Source organism: Protopterus annectens, chromosome 4.part0 (assembly GCF_019279795.1).
Source record: "Protopterus annectens isolate FY-2018-M chromosome 4.part0, PAN1.0, whole genome shotgun sequence".
NCBI classification, from domain to species: Eukaryota; Metazoa; Chordata; order Ceratodontiformes; family Protopteridae; genus Protopterus; species Protopterus annectens.
In genome coordinates this window covers 896140715-896166382 of record NC_056733.1, presented here as the reverse complement: position 1 = coordinate 896166382, position 25668 = coordinate 896140715, and the positions used below count along the sequence as shown (strand labels likewise).

Below are 25668 nucleotides of genomic sequence, written 5' to 3'. Positions count from 1 at the left end.
TACTGTGGATACATCTTAGCTCAGTACATAACATACAGGTCTCTATAAATCATATCAGTATTCACAAATTACATAAAATTATTTACAGACTTCCAGATAGCTGGGCTGGCAGTATTTCCCTATATCGCAGTGAGGATAATATTAGAAATCATCTTGCTTGCCACAACCATTTTGTTGATAACAACTCTAGAAGAGAGAAGAATTCTAAAACACTTCAAAGGTGACAAGAACATCAGAGTATGAAACCTGCAAGGGTGGTGGGTTGTTATAATGAATAGTGTGGATTATTCTAGTAAATTGTTTTACATTTTGAATGATGTTAAAACTTACAAGCGGGTATCTAAAAACGAAGTACTTGTTGCATGCACCAAAGTCAACTTTATTTTACTTGATATGGTATCACAGGGAATACTTTCTGATTTTTTTTTTGAGTTTGTGAATGCGAGCAATCCTGTCATACCATCGATTTTTGGTATACCAAAAATTCATAAGAACCATGTAGATCCACCAGAAACATGTAGATCTACAACTTAGGCAAATAGTGGCAGCCAGGACATGAAACTTCATAGCACTGTCTGCCTACATTGATATTATTTGTAAGTGTGCCTTAAATAGTTATAAACACCTTTTGAAGGATTCCCAGCAGCTGTTGAGTGAGTTTAATGACGTCCCTTTTTTGAGTGATATTATTTTTGTGGCAGTGGATTTCCAAAATGTGTTTTCTGTGAAACCACACACCACTGTTTGGAAATGTTTTTGGGAATTGTGAAGGCTGCCAGCCTAGCCAGATAGAATTTTACAGATAATTCTATTGTTTGTAAATATGAATGTTGAAATACAAACTTGTTTTAAGTGAAATGTTGAACTTAAAACAATGTAGCAACATTGCCATCTGCTGTAAAGACAAATGTGATGCCCGTGCCCTGGACCAGCAATCAAGGAGCCTCAGTCCTCACCACTAACACCAGAGAGGGCATCTCATATATGAGGAAAGGATAACAAATACACACAGTAAAGTGCAATTTCCCTTAAGAGCACACAGAGATCATAGTCAGTCCAGGGCTGGTCGCTCCCTTGCTCCCCAGGTCCCCAATAAGACTTCCCACTGGCACAGCTATAAGGTCCAGATCTCAGCCTAGCTCTGTCACCCTCTCTGTCCAACCAGTGCTTCATGTCCCTGCTCAAGTAGCTGACACACACACTTTGAGATAAGTTTATACAACCACACAGGCACTCCTGGGGAAGGCTGGCACAGGTTCTCCAGCTGTGCCCCCTTTTCCAGACTATATGGTAGCAATCACTTGCCACCACCCACCTAATATTATCAGCTACCCAAAGGCCCTTAAAAGGGTGTCCAATTATTACTGTGCAATATTATTTTCCAGTTGGTAGATGTGACTAAACAGTCAAGGCTTATTAGAGTGACTGGGTACAGTAATCACTATAAATATGCAATGTACTCTAGAGCTTAAATTATCTCTACACAAAACAGCCACATTTAAAAGGTTTTAAAATATTTAATAATAAATAATTAAAGCCACAAGACAATACTTTCTACTACACAGTCAGTGCTAGTCAAGAGTAAAGAGATCACACAGAAATACTTAAAATAATTCAGTAGTACAGTTCTGACATCACAGAAAAACACTTAGTCGAATCTTTCTAGTTTCTAGCTATCTCTAAAAGAAAACACAAGTCTAAGATAACTTACATAAGAAAACAGGCAGAGTGCTGATGAGTTGGATGATCAAGACAAAAATGTTTAATGCCTTCTGATTCTCTCTGTTTAAATTGAAATTGCAGTTCTGATAAACATTACATCATTCTTTCATTTTCTTTGTGTTCCCAGGCCATCAGCAACTGAATCTACATTCTTTTACACTTAGGAAGAAACCATGGCAAAAAAAATACATTTGCATGTTTAAATCTAGCAATCTAACTCTTGGTTAAAACAATAGAAAGAATGTGCTAGCCCAGACGGAATGACTCTGAATCTTTAACTTCAAAGGACAGCATGAATTAATTTTAATTTCAAATGACAGGCAAGAAATGCATGACTTAGCTTTCTTTACAGCAGAATGCAATGTTGCTACATTGTTTTAAGTTCAACATTTCACAGCATATTCTTTCATTTAAGAAAACAAGTTTGTATTTCAACATTCATATTTACAAACGATAGAATTATCTATAACATTCTATCTGGCTAGGCTGGCAGCCTTCACATGAATCATTGATTGGTTTCAACTGTCTTTCCATTTTTTTTATTACTGTGCATCAGTTTATGGATATTGTTATACATAATAATTTCATGTTTTTTCAAGGGTAATTTTTTTCATCAGACATCAGGGGTGGCCGTGGGTGCAAAATGCCCAACCTTTTACTCCAACCTTGTTTTGGCGGAGTGGGAGTCACAACATAATGTAAATAATCAGTATTAATGTGGTGACAAGTCAAGTACTGTAGAAACCAGTCAAATCGAAAAAAAAATAGTGTCCTGAACCATGAGCAGCTTAAAATTACTTTTAATGAGGTCCAAACTTGACAAACACTACATAGTTCTATAAAATCCAAGATATGTAAAATAAAATCCAAGAAGTTAGACAAAGGTATAAAATTCCAAATTATGCCACATGCTAAGATAGTTAAGGGTTCTTGCATCACTGAATGTAAAATGATCTTTTCTGCATTTATAGAAGTACAGTGGATGCTGTTATTGCAAGTAAATGTCCTGTGTGAAAATGAATAGTCATTCTTTCTTTGTAACAAAGCATATTTTTTAGATTAATTGATCTTCTATAAGTGAAAAATGGTTGCTTAGTGACTGTTGTACTTAGTTCTGGTATTCCCATTAAAATTGGCAAATATCTCGATATAATATTTTTTTATTTTAGAAGTGTTACTATTATAGGTCATAATGAACCTGCATTTCTTAGGACGTTCATTAATAACTCTGCTTGTCCTGAACTGCTAAAAAAGGTCTGGATATTGTGTAATGTTTATTTAAAATATCCTTTTGTATACTGTCTACCATGTGTGACTTATATCCTCTTTCTTTAAATTCACCACTTCAGTATTAAGCCTTGCTATCCTTAAACACTGATTTTGTACTATATTTTTATAAATGTGTGGTGGATGGTTTACTATCAAATGGGCGATCAGACTGTGTGATTCACAGTAGTTTGAATTGACCCATTTGGTAAAATCAAAAGAATGAATGCAAAAATGTAGAAATGTTCAACAGCAAATGCAATACAGCATTCGATGTTGTGACTTTCTACATTTTCATGCAGATCGCAGTATAGTGGGGATCAGAAAATGTACCCTTTCCTTCACTGTAGTGCAATCTTGGAGTTTGTATATCTAAGTAGTAGGGGGTGTGGGGGTGCAGTGGGGCTTGCCCCGCTGCAAACACATTCTTCACTGTGCATTGCACAGTAATGCTGTTTGCAGAAGTATGGTGAATGTTCAAATTTTGTTGTTTGCTGCAGTGGATTTTCGTTTATACGGTTCATGCAAATGATAATTCACTTGCCATGAGAATGACAAAATGATAGTAAACCATTGTGGATGCATACTTGTCCACTGTAGATAATTGTTAGGTTGTATTTCATTCCTATACATTGACGTATTTATTTGTGAAAGCTCATTTTTACTTAAAGCTTTGTCTAGGAAGTTAGTTTTGGAGGGAGATAGTTCTGTCTTAAAATGCAAAAAGCTAGTGGTACCAGTGATGAATGCATGAAATTCTATAAACTCAGATTCATACCATTTCCAAATAAGGAAGAGGTCATCCACAAATAGTTTCTGGAACAATATTCTAGATCTGTATGGGTTCAGGACCTCTCACATTGAAACCTGACAATGTTGACATAGGTGTTGGCCACAGGGATACCCATTGCCACATCTTTCATTTCTTGAAAAAGTTGCTGAAAAATGAAAATGTTATTAACTAAGACAAGCAAAACTGTGCCACAAGGACATAGAATTTTTAAAAGGCCTTCTTATAGAGACACCTGTCTGGATTTATTAAGATGCTGGCAGCTCATTAATTTGAAATGGCAAGAGTCTGAATTTTAGTGTACAGAATTTCATGCATTCATCACTGGTACCACACATTTTTGCATTTTAAGACAGAACTATCTCCCTCCACAACTAACTTCCTAGACATAGCTTTAAGTAAAAATGAGCTCTCACAAATAAATACCTCAATGTATAGGAAAGAAATACAAACTAACAATTATCTAAACAAGACCAGCATGCATCCACCACACATTTATAAAAAAATATAGTACTAAGAACAGCGAGGCTTAATACTGAAGAGACAAAGATAAATTTACAATTACACGCTACAGCATGTAAATTTAAGGAAAGAGGATATAAGTCATGCATGGTAGACAGTATACAACATGATATTTTAAATAAACATGACACAATATCCAGACTTTTTTTTTTAATTTCAGGACAAAGCAGAGTTACTAATGAATGTCCTAACAAATGCAGGTTCACTATGACCTATAACAGTAACACTCCAAAAATGAAAAAAATATTACATTCGTCAGTTTTATTGGGAATACCAGAACTATGTACAACAGTCATTGAGCAACCATCTTTCAGTTATAAAAGATCAACTAATCTAAAAATATGCTTTGTTAGAAAGAACAACCGACCACTCATTTTCATTTCAAAGTAATAAACATGGAACATTTACTTGCAATAACTATGTCAAATGTAGTTCTATAACTACAGAAAAGACCATTTTACATCGTGATGCATATGGCGTGGTTTGGAATTTTATACCTTGTCTGCCTTCTTGGATTTTATTTTGCATATCTTGGATTTTACAGAACTCTTTGTGAAGTGTTTGCCAACTTTGGAACTCATTAAATGTACTTTTAAGCTGCTCATGGTTCAGGACACTGGATTTCTTTTGATTCGGGAGTCCCAACATGTGTTTAATTTCCCTTACTATGTGCATGTGTTTAGCTATTGTAGATTTTTAGATGACATTTTAATTTTTTGGAAAGGTGACCATGACAGACTGATGGAGTGTATGCATGTTCTGAACAAGACTAGTGATTTTTTAAGATTTACATATGTCAGCGGGGTAGACAAAATCCATTATTTGGGTGTCACTATTCACAAGGATGTAGCAGGAGGAAGATACGCATCTACTGTTTTTTTTTGCAAAAAAACTTATTCTATTTTTTTTTCTTAATTTTGATAGTAACCATCCCTTGTTCCATAAGAGGAACATTGTAAACGACAAATGATGCATTTTTCTAGAATTGTGACAGATGATGGTGATTTTATTGATGAATTAGATTTTTTAACAAAGATGTTTGTGGATAGAGGGTATTCTACCACATTGTTAAGAGATGTGAAGGTGGAAATTATCAACAATAGAAGTACTAGATGTGCCCTATATTGGGGAATTCCAACTTTGATGTACCTATGGAAGTTTTACCTGGTACTAATCAAGTTCATACTAATTTTATTTCAAACAACCATAAAATGAAATATGCTATGGTAGTACCATATAATGTTGGAGTTCATAAAATTACAGCAATGTTAAGATCTAACTGCAATTTAATTTTCTCCCAAGAGTTGAAACAGAAATTGGGGGAGGCTCCTTTAGTTACATACAGTAGAGGTAGAAATCTTAAAAACATCCTGAAGGGTATTTCCAGTTGGATGGAATACAAGGGGGTGTCCACTGTGAACAAATGTGGCATCTGTAAATACTGTAAATACATTAATCATGGGCCATATGTTTGTGTGGAAAGTTTTTGAGAGAACTATAGGTTGTACAGGCAGAGTTAATTGCAACACAAAATATGTAGTTTATTTAGTAATCTGCATATCCTGTACAGCCTTCTATGTGGATATAACTGGTAGACGGCTTAGGGACATAATATATGAACACCTGTATGACATTCACAAGGGAAACACCAAAAATGCCATAAGTATACATGCACAGAAATGTATTAATTTTAAGAAATGTATGTATTTACTTATGTTTTGTTATAGACAGGGTGAAATACAATGACCAGGGAGGTGATATGAGCAACAAACTTGAATTAAAATAATTAATTTGGCAGTTTAGGTTGAATGCCAATAAAGAACCAGGGTTAAATGATTGCATATCATTACAGTGTGTTTTAAAGAATAAAGCATCTTTGTTATGATTAGGTTCCCTGTGAATATTTGGTAGTTTTTAAAGTACTGAATTTGTCATTTGTCTATATTTATATGTACTTCATGTGTGGGTTAAAAATGTTAATTGTTTAAGCTAATCATGTTTTAGGATTGTGTTTATGTGTACTTATGCCTAATGAGAGTTATCTATTGCATTTTTATATTCTTTGTGGTTAAATATTTTAATATCTTTTTACTTTATTGAGTACAACTTAAAGAACTACTAATTTACTAATTAATTATATACTGAATTTCTGATTTGATTGGTAACCTTGTGATTTAAAAGCATTGTTCTAACAGTTCTATTTTACTCTGAAGTCTATGTAAGACAAAAGGTCTTAGTAGTGAACTAAAATATTGTGCAGCTCCCTTTGTGGTTATATTTGCTGCTTTTTACCAGTTTTACGTGTATGGGTTGTGGTTGTTTTGTTTGTATTTTGTCTTGTGTGGGTTTTTTTTTTACAAGTTTTAGAGGTCCTTCAGAAAGTGAAAAAACCTTCATCTTGAAAATCACATTTTGCAAATTAAGACTTTTCTTGTTTGTCAGAACTGGAATTAGAACTGAACATTACTAAAATGATCTGTGACAGTAAGAAACCTACTGCAGCTGTCTGTATTCTTGGATTTCAACAAATCATTCTGTGTAATAAACCGTCTACTGCTCCTGTGCGATCTACAGTCATTAAGATGTAAAAACACTATAGTAGCCTGGTTCATGTTATTCCTTAGCAATTGAAAAGTCTGCCATCTGGTAAATGATTTCACTAAGAGCTTCAGCACCAGTATTGGAGTCCACCCAGGATTAATCCTGTGTCTTAATCCACTATATAACTCCCTCTACAGCAATTCTGTTGCTAAGCAGTGGAACACCCCCCCCAATATCACAACTATAGCTACCCTCGCCCCCTTCAAAAAAGCCCTAAAATCCCATCTTCAGCATCTTTTATGTAACTGCCTCACCCCAGACGGATCTTCTGCTAGTACTTTCAGCCTACCAGTGCATTTCTCTCTCTCTGTTTCCCACCTCACTACTTCTCCTTCCTTTCTGTACTTCTCGTAACATTTCTCCTGTTACATCTCTCTGCTCCTCCCTCTAAGTATCCTCTTCCTTTCCTATATCCAACTGACTTTATGTACAGCACACCTACCAATATTATTATTATTTACACCCTTTGAATTATTCCTCTTATTCTATATGTATGCAACCTTCCTGCTCACCCTACCTTTAGTCCTTACCACCTACTACTCTCTATCAGCCCCTCCACTTTCAACTCATTATTTATCTATCTATACCTATCCTCTCTCCCCAGAACCCTTCCTATCCAGTCTGTCATTAATACATATTTCATCCTACCAGCTATTTTATAATATATATATATATATGTCCCATATACTCTAAAGTATTTGATGTCTAGTCTATACCCTAGGGGTCCCTTCTTCTCATACTTCAACTCTTTACAATCTCCCATAGTCATATTACCTATGACCCTACACAAGCTCCCTATAACTCCATTAACTTTACTCTCTCTAACCTACTAACAATTACTACAGCTATGCTCACGACTCAACTTTGTAAATAATGTAAATAATGTGAATAGTTTTCTACTTCAAAAACGTGCATGTTAAGCAAGCATATCCAGAATTCCTCTCTTTATATATGTAACTGACTTCCACACTCAACACTTCAGTGCCATTGCTCAAAGGAAACTGTATAAGCCTTAACCTCTCTCTCTATGAATTCTGCTAACTATGCTTGTGAATATTCTTATTTTTTAACTCTTTTTACAATTTTATCTTGTATACTCCTGTATTTTATTGTAACTGAATTTGTACAATGCATTCTTGGAGCTTTTCTCCCCAGGCCTCCACTGAAAATGGGTCATGTTGACCCAGTGGACTTCCCAGGTAACCAAACTGGAAATAAATAAATAAAATAAATACCAAACTGGTGTATCCCATCCATATCAAAAAAATGTATCCCCTCCATACCAAACTGGTGAATCACACCCATACCAAGCTGGTGTATTCCTTCCATACTAAACTGGTATATCCCTTCCATACCAAACTGGTGTATCCCCTCCATACTAAACTGGTACATCCCATCTATACCAAACTGGTGTATCCCATCCATACCAAACTGGTATATCCCTTCCATACCAAGCTGGTGTATCCCATGCATACCAAAATGGTGTATCCCTTCCATACCAAACTGGTGTTTCCCATCCATACCAAACTGGTGTATCCCTTCCATACCAAAATGGTGCATCCCTTCCATACTAAACTGGTATATTCCTTCCATACCAAACCGGTATATCCCATCCATACCAAACTGGTGTATCTCTTCCATACTAAACTGGTATATCCCATCCATACCAAACTGGTGTATCCCATCCATACTAAACTGGTGTATCCCATCCATACCAAACTGGTGTATCCCTTCCATACTAAACTGGTATATCCCTTCCATACCAAACTGGTGTATACGCTGCATACTAAACTGGCATATCCCATCCATACCAAACTGGTGTATCCCTTAGGTAGGTACTAGGTTATCGGCCCTAGGGCCCATACAAGCCTAGCCAAAAAATGTACCCTGGCTTTCGCCACCCAAGAAAATTATTTTCCTGTGCCCCTGTCGAGCAGAGCCACAGAAGTGATCCCCGGGGTGAATTTCCCATTTCCCATCCTTCCATACTAAACTGGTGTATCCCATCCGTACCAAACTGGTGTATCCCATCCATACTAAACTGGTATCCCATCCATTCTAAACTGCTGTATCCCATCCATACCAAACTGGTATATCCCATCCATACCAAATTGGTATATCCCTTCCATGCTAAACTGGTATATCTCATCCATACCAAACTGGTTTATCCCTTCCATACTAAACTGGTATATCCCATCCATTCCAAACTGGTATATCCCTTCCATACCAAACTGGTATATCCCATCCATACCAAAATGGTGCATCCCCTCCATACCAAACTGGTGAATCCATCCATACCAAACTGATGTATCCCTTCCATACTAAACTGGTGTATTCCTTCAATACTAAACTGGTATATCCCTTCCATACCAAACTGGTGTATCCCCTCTATACTAAACTGGTACATCACATCCATACCAAACTGGTGTATCCCTTACATACTAAACTGGTATATCCCATTCGTACCAAACTGGTATATCTCATCCATACTAAACTGGTATCCCATCCATACTAAACTGATGTATCCCATCCATACTAAACTGGTATCCCATCCATACTAAACTGATGTATCCCATCCATACTAAATTGGTGTATCCCATCCATACCAAACTGGTGTACTCCTTCCATACTAAACTGGTATATCCCTTCCATACCAAACTGGTGTATCCCCCCTATACTAACCTGGTATATCCCTTCCATACTAAACTGGTATATCCCATCCATACCAAACTAGTGTATCCCATCCATACTAAACTGGTGTATCCCGTCCATACCAAACTGGTGTATCCATTCCATACTAAACTGGTATATCCCTTCCATACCAAACTGGTGTATCCGCTCCATACTAAACTGGTATATCCCATCCATACCAAACTGGTATATCCCATCCATACCAAACTGGTGTATCCCTTCCATACTAAGCTGGTATATCCCATCCATACCAAACTGGTGTATCCCATCCATACTAAACTGGTATCCCATCTATACTAAACTGGTGTATCCCATCCATACCAACCTGTTGTATCCAATCCATACCAACTTGTTCTATTCCTTCCATAACAAATTGGTATATCCCTTCCATACTAAACTGGTATATCCCATCCATACCAAACTGGTGTATCCCTTCCATACTAAACTGGTATATTCCATCCATACCAAACTGGTATATCCCTTCCATACCAAACTGGTGTATCCCATCCATACCAAAATGGTGTATCCCCTCCATACCAAACAGGTGTATCCCATCCATACCAAACAGGTGTATCCCTTCCATACCAAACTGGTGTATTCCTTCCATACTAAACTGGTATATCCCTTCCATACCAAACTGGTGTATTACCTCCATACTAAACTGGTGCATCCCATCCATACCAAACTGGTGTATCCCTTCCATACTAAACAGGTATATAACATTCGTACCAAACTGGTGCATCCCATCCATACTAAACTGGTATCTCATCCATACTAAACTGGTGTATACCATCCATACCAAATTGGTGTATCCCTTCCATACCAAACTGGTGTATTCCTTCCAAACTAAACTGGTATATCCCTTTCATACCAAACTGCTATATCCCCCTATACTAAACTGGTGTATCCCATCCATACTGAACTGGTGTATCCCTTCCATACTAAACTGGTGTATCCCTTCCATACTAAACTGGTGTATCCCTTCCATACTAAACTGGTATATCCCATCCATACCAAACCGGTGTACCCCATCCATACCAAAATGGTGTAGCCTCTCCATACCAAACTGGTGTATCCCATCCATACCAAACTGGTGTATCCCTTCCATACTAAACTGGTATATCCCGTCCATACCAAACTGGTGTATCCCTTCCATACCAAACTGGTGTATCCCCTCCATACTAAACTGGTACATCCCATCCATATCAAACTGGTGTAACCCTTCCATACTAAACTGGCATATCCCATTAGTACCAAACTGGTGTATCCCATCCATACTAAACTGGAATCCCATCCATACTAAACTGGTGTATCCCATCCATACCAAACTGATGTATCTGTTCCATACCAAACTGGTGTATTCCTTCCATACTAAACTGGTATATCCCGCCATACCAAACTGGTGTATCCACCCTATACTAAACTGGTATATCCCCTCCATACCAAACTGGTGTATCCCTTCCATACTAAACTGGTATATCCCATCCGTACCAAACTGGTGCATCCCATCCATACCAAACTGGTATCACATCCATATTAAACTGGTGTATCCCATCCATACCAAACTGGTGTATCCCTTGCATACCAAAATGGTGTGTTCCTTCCATACTAAACTGGTATATCCTTTCCATGCCAAACTGGTGTATCCCCTGCATACTAAACTGATATATACCATCCATAACAAACTGGTGTATCCCTTCCATACTAAACTGGTATATCCCATCCATACCAAACTGGTGTATCCCATCCATACTAAACTGGTATCCCATCCATACTAAACTGGTATCCCATCCATACTAAACTGGTGTATCCTATCCATACCAGACTGGTGTATCTCATCCATAACAAATTGGTCTATTCCTTCTATACCAAACTGGTATATCCCTTCCATACTAAACTGGTATATCCCATCCATACCAAACTGGTATATCCCTTCCATACCAAACTGGTGTATCCCATCCATACCAAAACGGTGTATCCCATCCATACCAAAACGGTGTATCCCTTCCATACCAAACTGGTGTATCACATCCATTCCAAACTGGTGTATCCCTTCCATACTAAACTGGTATATCCCTTCCATACCAAACTGGTGTTTCCCATCCGTACCAAAACAGTGTACCCCTTCCATACCAAACTGGTGTATCCCATCCATACCAAACTGGTGTATCCCTTCCATACCAAAATGGTGTATCCCTTCCATACTAAACTGGTATATGCCTTCCATACCAAACCAGTATATCCCATCCATACCAAACTGGTGTATCTCTTCCATACTAAACTGGTATATCCCATCCATACCAAACTGGTGTATCCAATCCATACTAAACTGGTGTATCTCGTCCATACCAAACTGGTGTATCCCTTCCATACTAAACTGATATATCCCATCCATACCAAACTGGTGTATCCCCTTCATACCAGACTGGTGAATCCCATCCATACCAAACTGGTGTATCCCTTCCATACCAAACTGGTGTATTCCTTCCATACTAAACTGGTATATCCCTTCCATACCAAACTGGTGTATCCCCTCCATACTAAACTGGCATCCCATCCATACCAAATTGGTGTATCCCTTCCATACTAAACTGGTATATCCCATTCGTACCAAACTGGTGTATCCCATCCATACTAAACTGGTGTATTCCATCTATACCAAACTGGTGTATCCCTTCCATACCAAACTGGTTTATCCCTTCCATACTAAACTGGTATATACCTTCCATACTAAACTGGTGTATCCCCCTATACTAAACTGGTATATCCCTTCCATACCAAACTGGTATATCCCATCCATACCAAACTGGTGTATCTCTTCGATACTAAACTGTTATATCCCATCCATACCAAACTGGTGTATCCCATCCATACTAAACTGGTATCCCATCCATACTAAACTGGTATCCCATCCATACTAAACTGGTGTATCCCGTCCATACCAAACGGTGTATCCCTTCCATACTAAACCGGTATATCTCTTTCATACCAAACTGGTATATCCGCTCCATACTAAACTGGAATATCCCATCCATACCAAACTGGTGTATCCCTTCCATACTAAACTAGTATATTCCATCCATACCAAACTGGTGTATCCCACCCATACTAAACTGGTATCCCATTACTACTAAACTGGCATATCCCATCCATACCAAATTGGTCTATTCCTTCCATACCAAACTGGTATATCTCTTCCATACTAAACTGGTATATTCCATCCATACCAAACTGGTGTATCCCTTCCATACTAAACTGGTATATCCCATCCATACCAAACTGGTATACCCATTCCATACCAAACTGGTGTATCCCATCCATACCAAAACAGTGTATCCCCTCCATACCAAACAGGTATATCCCATTCATACCAAACTGGTGTATCCCTTCCATACCAAACTGGTGTATTCCTTCCATACTAAACTGGTATATCCCTTCCATACCAAACTGGCGTATTCCCTCCATACTAAACTGGTACATCCCATCCATACCAAATTGGTGTATCTCTTCCATACTAAACTAGTATATCCCATTCGTACCAAACTGGTGTGTCCCATCCATACTAAACTGGTATCCCATTCATACTAAACTGGTGTATTCCATCTATACCAAACTGGTGTATTCCTTCCATACCAAACTAGTGTATTCCTTCCATACTAAACTGATATATACCTTCCATACCAAACTGGTGTATCCCCCTATACTAAACTGGTATATCCCTTCCATACCAAACTGGTGTATTCCTTCCATACTAAACTGGTATATACCTTCCATACCAAACTGGTGTACCCCCCTATACTAAACTGGTATATCCCTTCCATATGAAACTGGTATATCCCATCAATACCAAACTGGTGTATCTCTTCCATACTAAACTGGTATATCCCATCCATATCATACTGGTGTATCCCATCCATACTAAACTGGTATCCCATCCATACTAAACTGGTGCATCCCGTCCATACCAAACTGGGGTATCCCTTCCATACTAAACTGGTATATCCCTTTCATACCAAACTGGTGTATCTGCTCCATACTAAACTGGTATAGCCCATCCATACCAAACTGGTGTATCCCTTCCATACTAAACTGGTACATCCCATCCATACCAAACAGGTGTATCCCGTCCATACTAAACTGGTATCCCATTCCTACTAAACTGGTGTATCCCATCCATACCAAATTGGTCTATTCCTTCCATACCAAACTGGTATATCTCTTCCATACTAAACTGGTATATTCCATCCATACCAAACTGGTGTATCCCTTCCATACTAAACTGGTATATCCCATCCATACCAAACTGGTGTATCCCTTCCATGCTAAACTGGTATATCCCATCCATACCAAACTGGTGTATCCCATCCATACTAAACTGGTATCCCATTCCTACTAAACTGTTGTATCCCATCCATACCAAATTGGTCTATTCCTTCCATACCAAACTGGTATATCCCTTCCATACTAAACTGGTATATTCCATCCATACCAAACTGGTATACCTCTTCCATACCAAACAGGCGTATCCCATCCATACCAAACTGGTGTATCCCTTCCATTCCAAACTGGTGTATCCCTTCCATACTAAACTGGTATATCCCATCCGTACCAAACTGGTGTATCCCATCCATACTAAACTGGTATCCCACCCATACTAAACTGGTGTATCCCATCCATACCAAACTGGTGTATCCCATCCATACCAAACTGGTCTATTCCTTCTATACCAAACTGGTATATCCCTTCCATACTAAACTGGTATATCCCTTCCATACTAAACTGGTATATCGCATCCATACCAAACTGGTGTATCCCATCCATACCAAATTGGTCTATTCCTTCCATACCAAACTGGTATATCCCTTCCATACTAAACTGGTATGTTCCATCCATACCAAACTGGTGTATCCCTTTCATACTAAACTGGTATATCCCATCCATACCAAACTAGTATACCCCTTCCATACCAAACTGGTTTATCCCATCCATACCAAAACAGTGTATCCCCTCCATACCAAACAGGTGTATCCCATCCATACCAAACTGGTGTATCCCTTCCATACCAAATTGGTGTATTCCTTCCATACTAAAATGGTATATCCCTTCCATACGAAACTGGTGTATCCCCTCCATACTAAACTGGTATATCCCATCCATACCAAACTGGTGTATCCCTTCCATACTAAACTGGTATATCCCATTTGTACCAAACTGGTGTATGCCATCCATACTAAACTGGTATCCCATCCATAATAAACTGGTGCATCCCATCCATACCAAACTGGTGTATCCCTTCCATACCAAATTGGTGTATTCCTTCCAAACTAAACTGGTATATCCCTTCCATACCAAACTGGTATATCCCCCTATACTAAACTGGTATATCCCATGCATACCAAACTGGTGTATCCCTTCCATACTAAACTGGTATACCCCATCCATACCAAACTGGTATATCCCTTCCATACCAAACTGGTGTATCCCATCCACACCAAAATGGTGTATCCCCTTCATACCAAACTGGTGTATCCCATCCATACCAAACTGGTGTATCCCATCCATACCAAACTGGTGTATCCTTTCCATACCAAACTGGTGTATCCTTTCCATACCAAACTGGTGTATTCCTTCCATACTAAACTGGTATATCCCTTCCATACCAAACTGGTGTATCCCCTCCATACTAAACTGGTACATCCCATCCATACCAAACTGGTGTATCCCTTCCATACTAAACTGGTATATCCCATCCATGCCAAACTGGTGTATCCCATCCATACTAAACTCGTATCACATCCATATTAAACTGAAGTATCCCATCCATACCAAACTGGTGTATCCTTTCCATACCAAACTGGTATATCCCATCTATACCAAACTGGTGTATCCCATCCATACCAATGTTTTCTGCACATAACCCATTCTACTTATACCACTGCCTTCACTGGGTGTCATACAGAAATAAACATACCTACAGCTAACATTCATCTATGGGATATACAGCAAATTGTGCCTTGAACTTAAAGCCATACTAAACCAGTGTATCCCATCCATACCAAACTGCTGTATCCCATCCATACTAAACTGGTATATCCCATCTATACTAAACTGGTATATCCCCTCAATACCAAACTGGTGTATCCCATCCATACCAAAATGGTGTTTCCTTTCCATACTAAACAGGTGTATCCCATCCATACCAAACTGGTATATCCCTTACATACCAAACTGTTGTATCCCTTACATACCAAACTGTTGTATCCCATCCATACTAAACTGGTATCCCATCCATACTAAACTGGTGTATCCCATCCATACCAAACTGGTGTATCCATTCCATACCAAACTGGTGTATTCCTTCCATACTAAACTGGTATATCTCTCCATACCAAACTGGTGTATCCACCCTATACTAAACTGGTATATCCCATCCATACCAAACTAGTGTATCCCTTCCATGCCAAACTGGTATATCCCATCTATACCAAACTGGTGTATCCCATCCATACCAATGCTTTCTGCACACAACCCATTCTACTCATACCACTGCCTTCACTGGGTGTCATACAGAAATAAAAGTACCTACAACTAACATTCATCCATGGGATATACAGAAAATTGTGCCTTGAACTCAAAGCCATACTAAGCCAGCGTATCCCATCCATACCAAACTGCTGTATCCCATCCATACTAAACTGATATATCCCATCTATACTAAACTGGTGTATCCCATCCATACCAAAATGGTGTTTCCTTTCCATACTAAACAGGTGTATCCCATCCATACCAAACTGGTATATCCCTTACATACCAAATTGGTGTATCCCATCCATACCAAAACTGTGTATCATATCTATACCAAACTGGTGTATCCCCTCCATACTAAACCAGTGTATCCCATCCATACCAAACTGCTGTATCCCATCCATACCAAACAGGTATATCCCTTCCATCCCAAAATGGTGTATTCCTTCCATACCAAACTGGTATATCACATCCATAATAAACTGGTATATCCCATCCATACCAAACTGCCATATCCCTTCCATACCAAACTGCTGTATTCCATCCATACCAAAATGGTGTATCCCTTCCATACGAAACTGGTGTAGACCATCCATACCAAACTGCTGTGTCCCATCCATACCAAACTGCTGTGTCCCATCCATACCAAACTGCTGTGTCCCATCCATACCAAAATGGTGTATCCCTTCCATACCAAACTGGTGTATCCCATCCATACTAAACTGGTGTATCTCTTCCATACAAAACTGGTGTATCCCTTCCATACTAAACTGGTATATCCCTTCCTTACCAAACTGGTATAATCCATCCATACTAAACTGGTATCCCAGCCATAGTAAACTGGTGTATCCCATCCATACCAAACTGGTGTATCCCTTCCATGCCAAACTGGTGTTTTCCTTCCATACTAAACTGGTGTACCCATCCATACCAAACTGGTGTATCCCTTCCATACCAAACTGGTGTGTTCCTTCCATACTAAACTGATATATCCTTTCCATGCCAAACTGGTGTATCCCCATGCATACTAAACTGGTATATCCCATCCATAACAAACTGGTGTATCCCTTCCATACTAAACTGGTATATCCCATCCGTACCAAACTGGTGTATCCCATCCATACTAAAATGGTATCCCATCCATACTAAACTGGTGTATCCCATCCATACCAAATTGGTATATTCCTTCTATACCAAACTGGTATATCCCTTCCATACTAAACTGGTATATCCCATCCATACCAAACTGGTGTATCCCTTCCATACTAAACTGGTACATCCCATCCATACTAAACTGGTGTATCCCATCCATACCAAAACGGTGTATCCCTTCCATACCAAACTGGTGTATCACATCCATTCCAAACTGGTGTATCCCTTCCATACTAAACTGGTATATCCCTTTGTTAGAAAATATATAATAGTAATATGCATGCTTAGTGCATTCAAGGTTTAAAAGGGTTAATACATTTATTCTGTTCACACTGCATGAATCTGCACAGCTATTAGAAACTTAACAAGAGACATTTCATTTCTGCTAATGTCATGAAAATAACAGGAGACATTTCATTTCTGCTGATGTCAGGAAACTTAACAAAGAGATATTTCATTTCTGCTTATACCATGAGAAAATATGCAGCTGCTAGAAGCTTTGATAAAGAAAACAGTAGATGCTTGAAAGTATAAACCATAGCTAGCATTACTTGTACTAAAGCTAGAAATGTACCTTGAATCTAGACAAAATGTAACACATGTATTAGAACTGTACAATTGAAGAACTGAAAAATTAAGGTGGGCTAAAATAAGCCCAAGGCCAGGTTGTTTTTCTCAAAATGTTTTTGCAAGACAGCAAATAATCCAACCATGTCAGCAATAAGTCTGGTAACAATTTCTGTGAAACATACAGAAAGTTGTGTCCAACTACGTCAGCAATAGAATAGTAACATTTTCTGTGTGACAGGAAGAGAACTGTATAAGAATAACATACTGATCATCGAAGAGCCAGACAAATCCTGCACCTACATGCTTTGTCTCCTTGCTGCAAGTAATAAAGGGTGCCTTGCTTGAACCTAACGTGCATTGGTCTTTGAAGTTTTTTCCTTTTACACCCTTCCATACCAAACTGGTGTATTCCTTCCATACTAAACTGGTATATCCCTTCCATACCAAACTGGTGTTTCCCATCCATACCAAAACGGTGTATCCCTTCCATACCAACTGGTGTATCCCTTCCATACCAAAATGGTGTATCCATTCCATACTAAACTGGTATATCCCTTCCATACCAAACCGGTATATCCCATCCATACCAAACTGGTGTATCCCATCCATACTAAACTGGTGTATCCTGTCCATACCAAACTGGTGCATCCCTTCCATACTAAACTGGTATATCCCATCCATACCAAACTGGCGTATCCCCTCCATACCAAACTGGTGAATCCCATCCGTACCAAACTGGTGTATCCCTTTAATACCAAACTGGTGTATTCCTTCCATACTAAACTGGTATATCCCTTCCATACCAAACTGGTGTATCCCCTCCATACTAAACTAGTACATCCCATCCATACCAAATTGGTGTATCCCTTCCATACTAAACTGGTATATCCCATTCGTACCAAACTGGTATATCCCATTCGTACCAAACTGGTGTATCCCATCCATACTAAACTGGTATGCCATCCATACTAAACTGGTGTATTCCATCTGTACCAAACTGGTGTATCCCTTCCATACCAAACTGGTGTATCCCATCCATACTAAACTGGTATCCCATCCATACTAAACTGGTGTATCCCGTCCATACCAAACTGGTGTATCCCTTCCATACTAAACTGGTATATCCCTTCCATACCAAACTGGTGTATCCGCTCCATACTAAACTGGTATATCCCATCCATACCAAACTGGTGTATCCCTTCCATACTAAACTGGTATATCCCATCCATACCAAAACGGTGTATCCCTTCCATACCAAAATGGTGTATCCATTCCATACTAAACTAGTATATCCCTTCCATACCAAACCGGTATATCCCATCCATACCAAACTGGTGTATTTCTTCCATACTAAACTGGTATATATCATCCATACCAAACTGGTGTATCCCATCCATACTAAACTGGTGTATCCTGTCCATACCAAACTGGTGTATCCCTTCCATACTAAACAGGTATATCCCATCCATACCAAACTGGCGTATCCCCTCCATACCAAACTGGTGAATCCCATCCATACCAAACTGGTGTATCCCTTTAATACCAAACTGGTGTATTCCTTCCATACTAAACTGGTATATCCCTTCCATACCAAACTGGTGTATCCCCTCCATACTAAACTGGTACATCCCTTCCATACCAAATTGGTGTATCCCTTCCATACTAAACTGGTATATCCCATTCGTACCAAACTGATATATCCCATTCGTACCAAACTGGTGTATCCCATCCATACTAAACTGGTATCCCATCCATACTAAACTGGTGTATTTCATCTGTACCAAACTGGTGTATCCCTTCCATACCAAATTGGTGTATTCCTTCCATACTAAACTGGTATATCCCTTCCATACCAAACTGGTGTATCCCCCCTATACTAAACTGGTATATCCCTTCCATACCAAACTGGTATATCCCATCCATACCAAACTAGTGTATCTCTTCCATACTAAACTGGTATATCCCATCCATACCAAACTGGTGTATCCCATCCATACTAAACTGGTATCCCATCCATACTAAACTGGTGTATCCCGTCCATACCAAACTGGTGTATCCCTTCCATACTAAACTGGTATATCCCTTCCATACCAAACTGGTGTATCCGCTCCATACTAAACTGGTATATCCCATCCATACCAAACTGGTGTATCTCTTCCATACTAAACTGGTATATCCCATCCATACCAAACTGGTGTATCCCATCCATACTAAACTGGTATCCGTTTCCTACTAAACTGGTATATCCCATCCATACCAAATTGGTATATCCCTTCCATACTAAACTGGTATATCCCTTCCATACTAAACTGGTATATCCCATCCATACCAAACTGGTATATCCCATCCATTCTAAACTGGTATATCCCTCCCATAACAAACTGGTGTATCCCATCCAAACCAAACTGGTGTATCCCATCCATACCAAACAGGTGTATCCCATCCATACCAAACAGGTGTAGCCCATCTGTACCAAACTGGTTTATCCCATACATACCAAACTGGTGTATCCCTTCCATACTAAACTGGTATATCCCATCCATACCAAACAGGTGTATCCCATCCATACTAAACTGGTGTATCCCATCCATACCAAACTAGTCTATCCCACCCATACCAAACTAGTGTATCCCTTCCATGCTAAACTGGTGCATCCCATCCATACCAAACTGGTGCATCCCATCCATACCAAACTGGTGCATCCCATCCATACCAAACTGGTGCATCCCATCCATACCAAACTGGTGTATCCCTTCCATACCAAACAGGTATATCCCATCCATACCAAACAGGTGTAGCCCATCCGTACCAAACTGATTTATCCCATACATACCAAACTGGTATGTCCCTTCCATACTAAACAGGTGTATCCCATACATACCAAACTGGTATATCCCATCCATACCAAACTGGTGTATCCCATCCATAATAAACTAGTGTATTCTAACTAGACCTCTCAACCTCTTAGAGCAAGAAATCTGGACAAAGCCATAAATAAAAGTGGGACAATGGCACAAAAATAGGGACAATCTTTAAACATTGCTCTTAAAACTTAGAAAGTTGATAGAATAACAGGTTTTGCATTAGCATGAATTTTCTGAAAGGTATGACGTCTGAAACTCAAATGTCTGTCATTATTTTCTGACTTCAGTCTTTAATGATTTGTCACTAATTTGCAAGAAGACCACAAATTTTTGAAAAATGGACCAGAGATACGAGTCAAAAATCTGGACATTCTGCCAAAATCTGTACAGTTGAGAGGTATGCTCTAACCATACTAAACTGGTATATCCCTTCCATACCAAACTGGGATATCTCATCCACACTAAACTGGTGTATTCCTTCCATACTAAAGTGATATATCCCATTCAAAGAAAAATGCATTCTTCCAACAAACTTTTAATAATCTTAAGTGAATCTTGCACCAAGCAAGCCCTAAGCATATGCCTAGTAAAACAATGGAATGCACTATGAAAAAAACTGAAGGCAACCCAAAACAGCAGACCTTTAAAACCCCTCTGTACAATGTTTCTGTCCAGCCCAGTGTCATGTACAGATTGTAGCATCATTTCACTCTTGTGCCTTACTGTAGTCTTCATGACACAGTCTTCCATAATTGGTCGTGTCTGATGCATTGTACTTAGATGAGCAGGTAATTTAAGTGATACATGTCTTGTCCCACTTACTGTGAAATATCAGATCATTTAAATATATACCTCACTTTCAGCCAACAAACTTTTCAAATTAAACTATGTACGCATTATCCACAGCATTGCTGTTAGTCTGAAAGCTTGATTAGCTATAAAACCTATGCTGGTGAAATGAAAGTTATCATATACCTATGTGGCCCAGTATTGTTGGTTAGTGGTCCAGCACAGCATTTTTCATAATTTTTTTCCTGCTTATAGAATGCAATGACTCCAGCCTCTCAGTTATATATACTTAAGTTGAGTGTATGCCGTGTACATAAAGTTTTCTTTATACGTTATATAAAGCACTGTTACAGTTGCCAGAGATTTTGTATAAGCTTTTCACAAGGTTTTACATACATCTGCTGCTTTTTATAATAATTTACTTTGATTCTAATAATCTGTGTGTAACTGTTTAAATGCTTTGCTTTGATTTTAATAAAAATCTGTAGTTAATGTATATAATGTTAGTGTCTCAATCCCAGCAGGGCTAATCTAGTTAGCAAACCATAAATATGCGCAATGCCCTCACTTACTGTGCTGCTACATCTTCTGCAGATCTTTGAGTATCTGTCTTAGCTTATCACTAACAATTTGTCTTATTTGTCCAAATGGATTCATTGTGTGGCCTTGTGAATAACCATTAGTTGGCCCGTGCGTTTGACTTATGAGCTTCTAGACTTCCCCAGGGACTTCCACCTATCAGTCCCTTGCATGAATATCCCCTAAGATGTGAACTTTGTTCTGGAAACATTAATAAAGCTTTCCTTTAAACGTGTGATTCTGAAATGTTGCAGATGGAAGCCATTTCCCTTGCAGGCTGTCAAGTTTGTAAGAAAGATTTAAAAGCTTTCTGCTTCTTTCTTTGTAACTGTACACTCTTTCTTTGTAACTGTACACACTCTTACATAAATTGGAAACTGGCTTTTTTTCCAGTCTTATTTGTATGCCCAGGATTATGTCAGACATTGCCCTGAATCAATAGATCCAGAACTCCTCTTTCTATCTCCATCCAAAAGAGGGACTCTAAAAGCTAATTGCTTATATTTTAGAACTACAGAAATTGGAAATCTGATCACATTTTCATTTGCTTTACAGCTAATAAGCTGGACTTCCCTTTATTTATTTATTTAACATTTGTTGACCGGGAATGTCCGACTAGGTTCCACAGAGCCTGTTTTCAGCGGAGGCCCGGGGAGAAATGCTCCAGATGCATGTCTTTGGAATATATAGGGAAAAAAATTTCAAAAAGTGCAGCTTGCACTGGATTCTGTTATGATTTGGGTGGGGGGTAGACTTCCCCAAGGATTTGTTACAACTTATTTGATTAAAGCAGTAAAGAAAACTGCAGCCATTTATGAAGATGCTACTTGGTTCATTGTCCATATGTTTATCAAGCACTAGAGGTTAAATATTATATACAAAGCTAGAAGTGTTTTTGCTGTGGCACTTGTCCGAGATATCCTGTCTGGAGCCCCTACTTTATTTTTGGATTCCTAGTATGATGTTGCACCCACTCAACCCAGCATTTTAAAGTTAGGGAACTGACAAATTACAGTACTTGAAGTATACCGGTCCCAATATTAGATGATTGAAGTGTTCTCTTTGTGTCTTTACTGTAACACCTGTCTTACCCTTTCCCCATGTCCTTTCTGTCTGTACAGGACTGTTTGTTCTTTGTATTTAATCCTGGTGCCAGGGTGATGTAGAGTTATGCCTGACAGACTTAGGACTGGTTCGCCCCATAAAACATCATGGTATGTCAGACTTTTTCCTGGAAGAGGTCCTATTGCAGAATGACAAATGCAATGCCTGAGTTGTATGATTTGTCCCGACAGCATTACAACCTCGTCTGACTTGTGATTGGGCACCAGGACAATATATCTTACTGGTGTTTAGGCACCAGGACATTACGATGATGTGACTATATACTTGGAACAAGTCCTAATTGTAGGGTGACAGTATGATGGCTGTACATTTTGCACTTTATAATAGACACCCCCAAACAGAAGAGTGATTAGACTGGATATATTACTGACACATGTATTATAAATCATGATGACAAGGTTCTTTCTTTCTTCCAGGAAGAGAGTGATGTAGTTCTGCATTTGCTACCATATTTGGTGAGGCAGTGAGAACTGACCTATTGCAGCTTCTACTTTGTGTTAATTCCTTTGCAGAGTTTCATGTCTCTGTGGATCTCTTTGAGGATCCTGTTTTTGTTTACGGAAGTCCACCATGTGACCTTTTGACATACGTCTGCAGCCAATTGCATCTCATTATTTGTATAATGATTACTGTTCACTGCTTGTGGAGAATTTCTTAACACACTTATTGCTCCCAGAAGAGGCTGCATCCAGCTCTTTGAAAACATGGACCACTTCAGTCAAGTACAGTTACAGAGAATACCTCACACAACTGCTCTTTCTGCAAGTGGATTGTGAGCATTTCAGTAAAATTATTCCATGTTTGTAAGGGTTTCCTTCCCCCAGATAATCCTCGTAAAGGACTACTACCTGATTAACAAAATGAACTAAAGGATTAATCTTCATTGAAATGAATGAGCATCTGATCACTTCAGCTGAGTTTTATTTCTCATCACTTGTGGTCCAATCATTGTAGTGGAAACTGTGCTTATTAAAGTTATAACATCACCATCTCATGGATAACTTTGTAAGTACTTCATGTAGTGACTTGAAAGAGGAAAACTACACTCATGGGCTGCATGCTGTCTTTCACGTCACATTTTCTGTAAACTAATTAGCTGTAGTTACTCCAAAGAACTGCCAGCTTGTGGAAGTCTGTTGTAAGCTTGTCACAGTCCTACTTTTGAATCTAATTAGTTTCAGATTTTCTTATAATAAACTACAGTAATTAAGCAGCTTGATTCTGTGAGTATGCAATTTCAGTTATTTGTATCTTACACTTTTATGTACTCACTCTAGTAAGTGACTTTATTCACATATAACGCCAACCTGTTTTATTATTGAATGTCATTATATGTATTTTTTGCTGGACTTACGGTAACATGTTCTCCAAGAACTATTAATTTGTCTGTATATGTTACACTTTAATATGGTGTTATTTACCACATATCTGTATCTTCTGTTCTGTAATTGTATTTGTGGAACTTTTCACCCCTGGCATCAGCTGAAAATGAGCTCCATTGCCCAGATGGACTTTCCCAATAAACACTTCAATAAATAATACAGTGAAAATAATGCATAGGTCTTCAGGCTGTATAAGTTTTAATACTCTGTCTTTTCTTTAGTCTCCTGCAGAATGCCAACGGACAGAAGTTGATGCCATCAAAGTTGCCACAGAGATGCAGGCAGAGTACTGGTCTGTCTCTGCAAAATCAGGTCAGTGATGATCCCTTGTCAGTCTCTCTTTTTTGTTACTCTTTTGTACTCTTTATTATGGAATCTGTGCAGGAACTTGTACTTTGTCATTTTTTTATTCTGCCCTGGCAGTGGGTCCATTGAGATCAGTGTTCTACCCTGCTAGTGTGCATGTGTGTGTCTAATATATGTATATACATATATTTGAGTGTTACAATGGTGCAGCAGATGGTGTTGTGACCTCGCATGTAGAGGTTGCCTGGTATGATTCTCCGTTAGGATTCCTTCTGTGCGGAGTCTGCATGTCCTCCCTGTGTCCGCATGGGCTTTCACCAGGTGCTCCAGTTTCCTTTTACATTCCCAAGATTTTCAGTAGGTGGACTAGACATGGTGTGAGTATGCATGCATGTATATAGTATGGAAGAACAACTGTGGCATGGATAGCCACCTGCCAATGTGAACATTGGTTCTATACGATGGTCAGTGTTAATGTGACACCCAGACCACAATTGCAAAAATGGAGAAAAGGGAATGATGGATGGATGGATGTAAGGTTTCACTAAGGAATTAAATGATTAAACCACAGATAATTGAAAAATATAACTGAGTATACTAAACACCACAAATATACTACACCGTAACACTAATTATTGAGTGCAAATGCATCCAGGAATTACTTCACAGACAGCAAACACAACAGGATTACCTTTCCAGTCATTATTTTTAGCTTTATATAGTCTCAACATAAGTGAAAAGTAAGTATCTTGGACATTTTTAAAAGGAAAGGTATTGATGAATG

The 25668-nt window shown here is 38.7% G+C and overlaps 1 protein-coding gene across 1 annotated transcript in view; it reads left to right on the top strand.

Moving 5' to 3' along the window:
* The window catches only part of RAB36 (RAB36, member RAS oncogene family), a 522669-nt gene that overhangs the window by 348677 nt on the left and 148324 nt on the right, over window positions 1-25668 (top strand). Inside the window, exon 9 of the mRNA XM_044068859.1 lies at window positions 24800-24890. Coding sequence (XP_043924794.1) covers window positions 24800-24890 — 91 coding nt within the window. The remainder of the gene's footprint in view (window positions 1-24799; window positions 24891-25668) is intronic.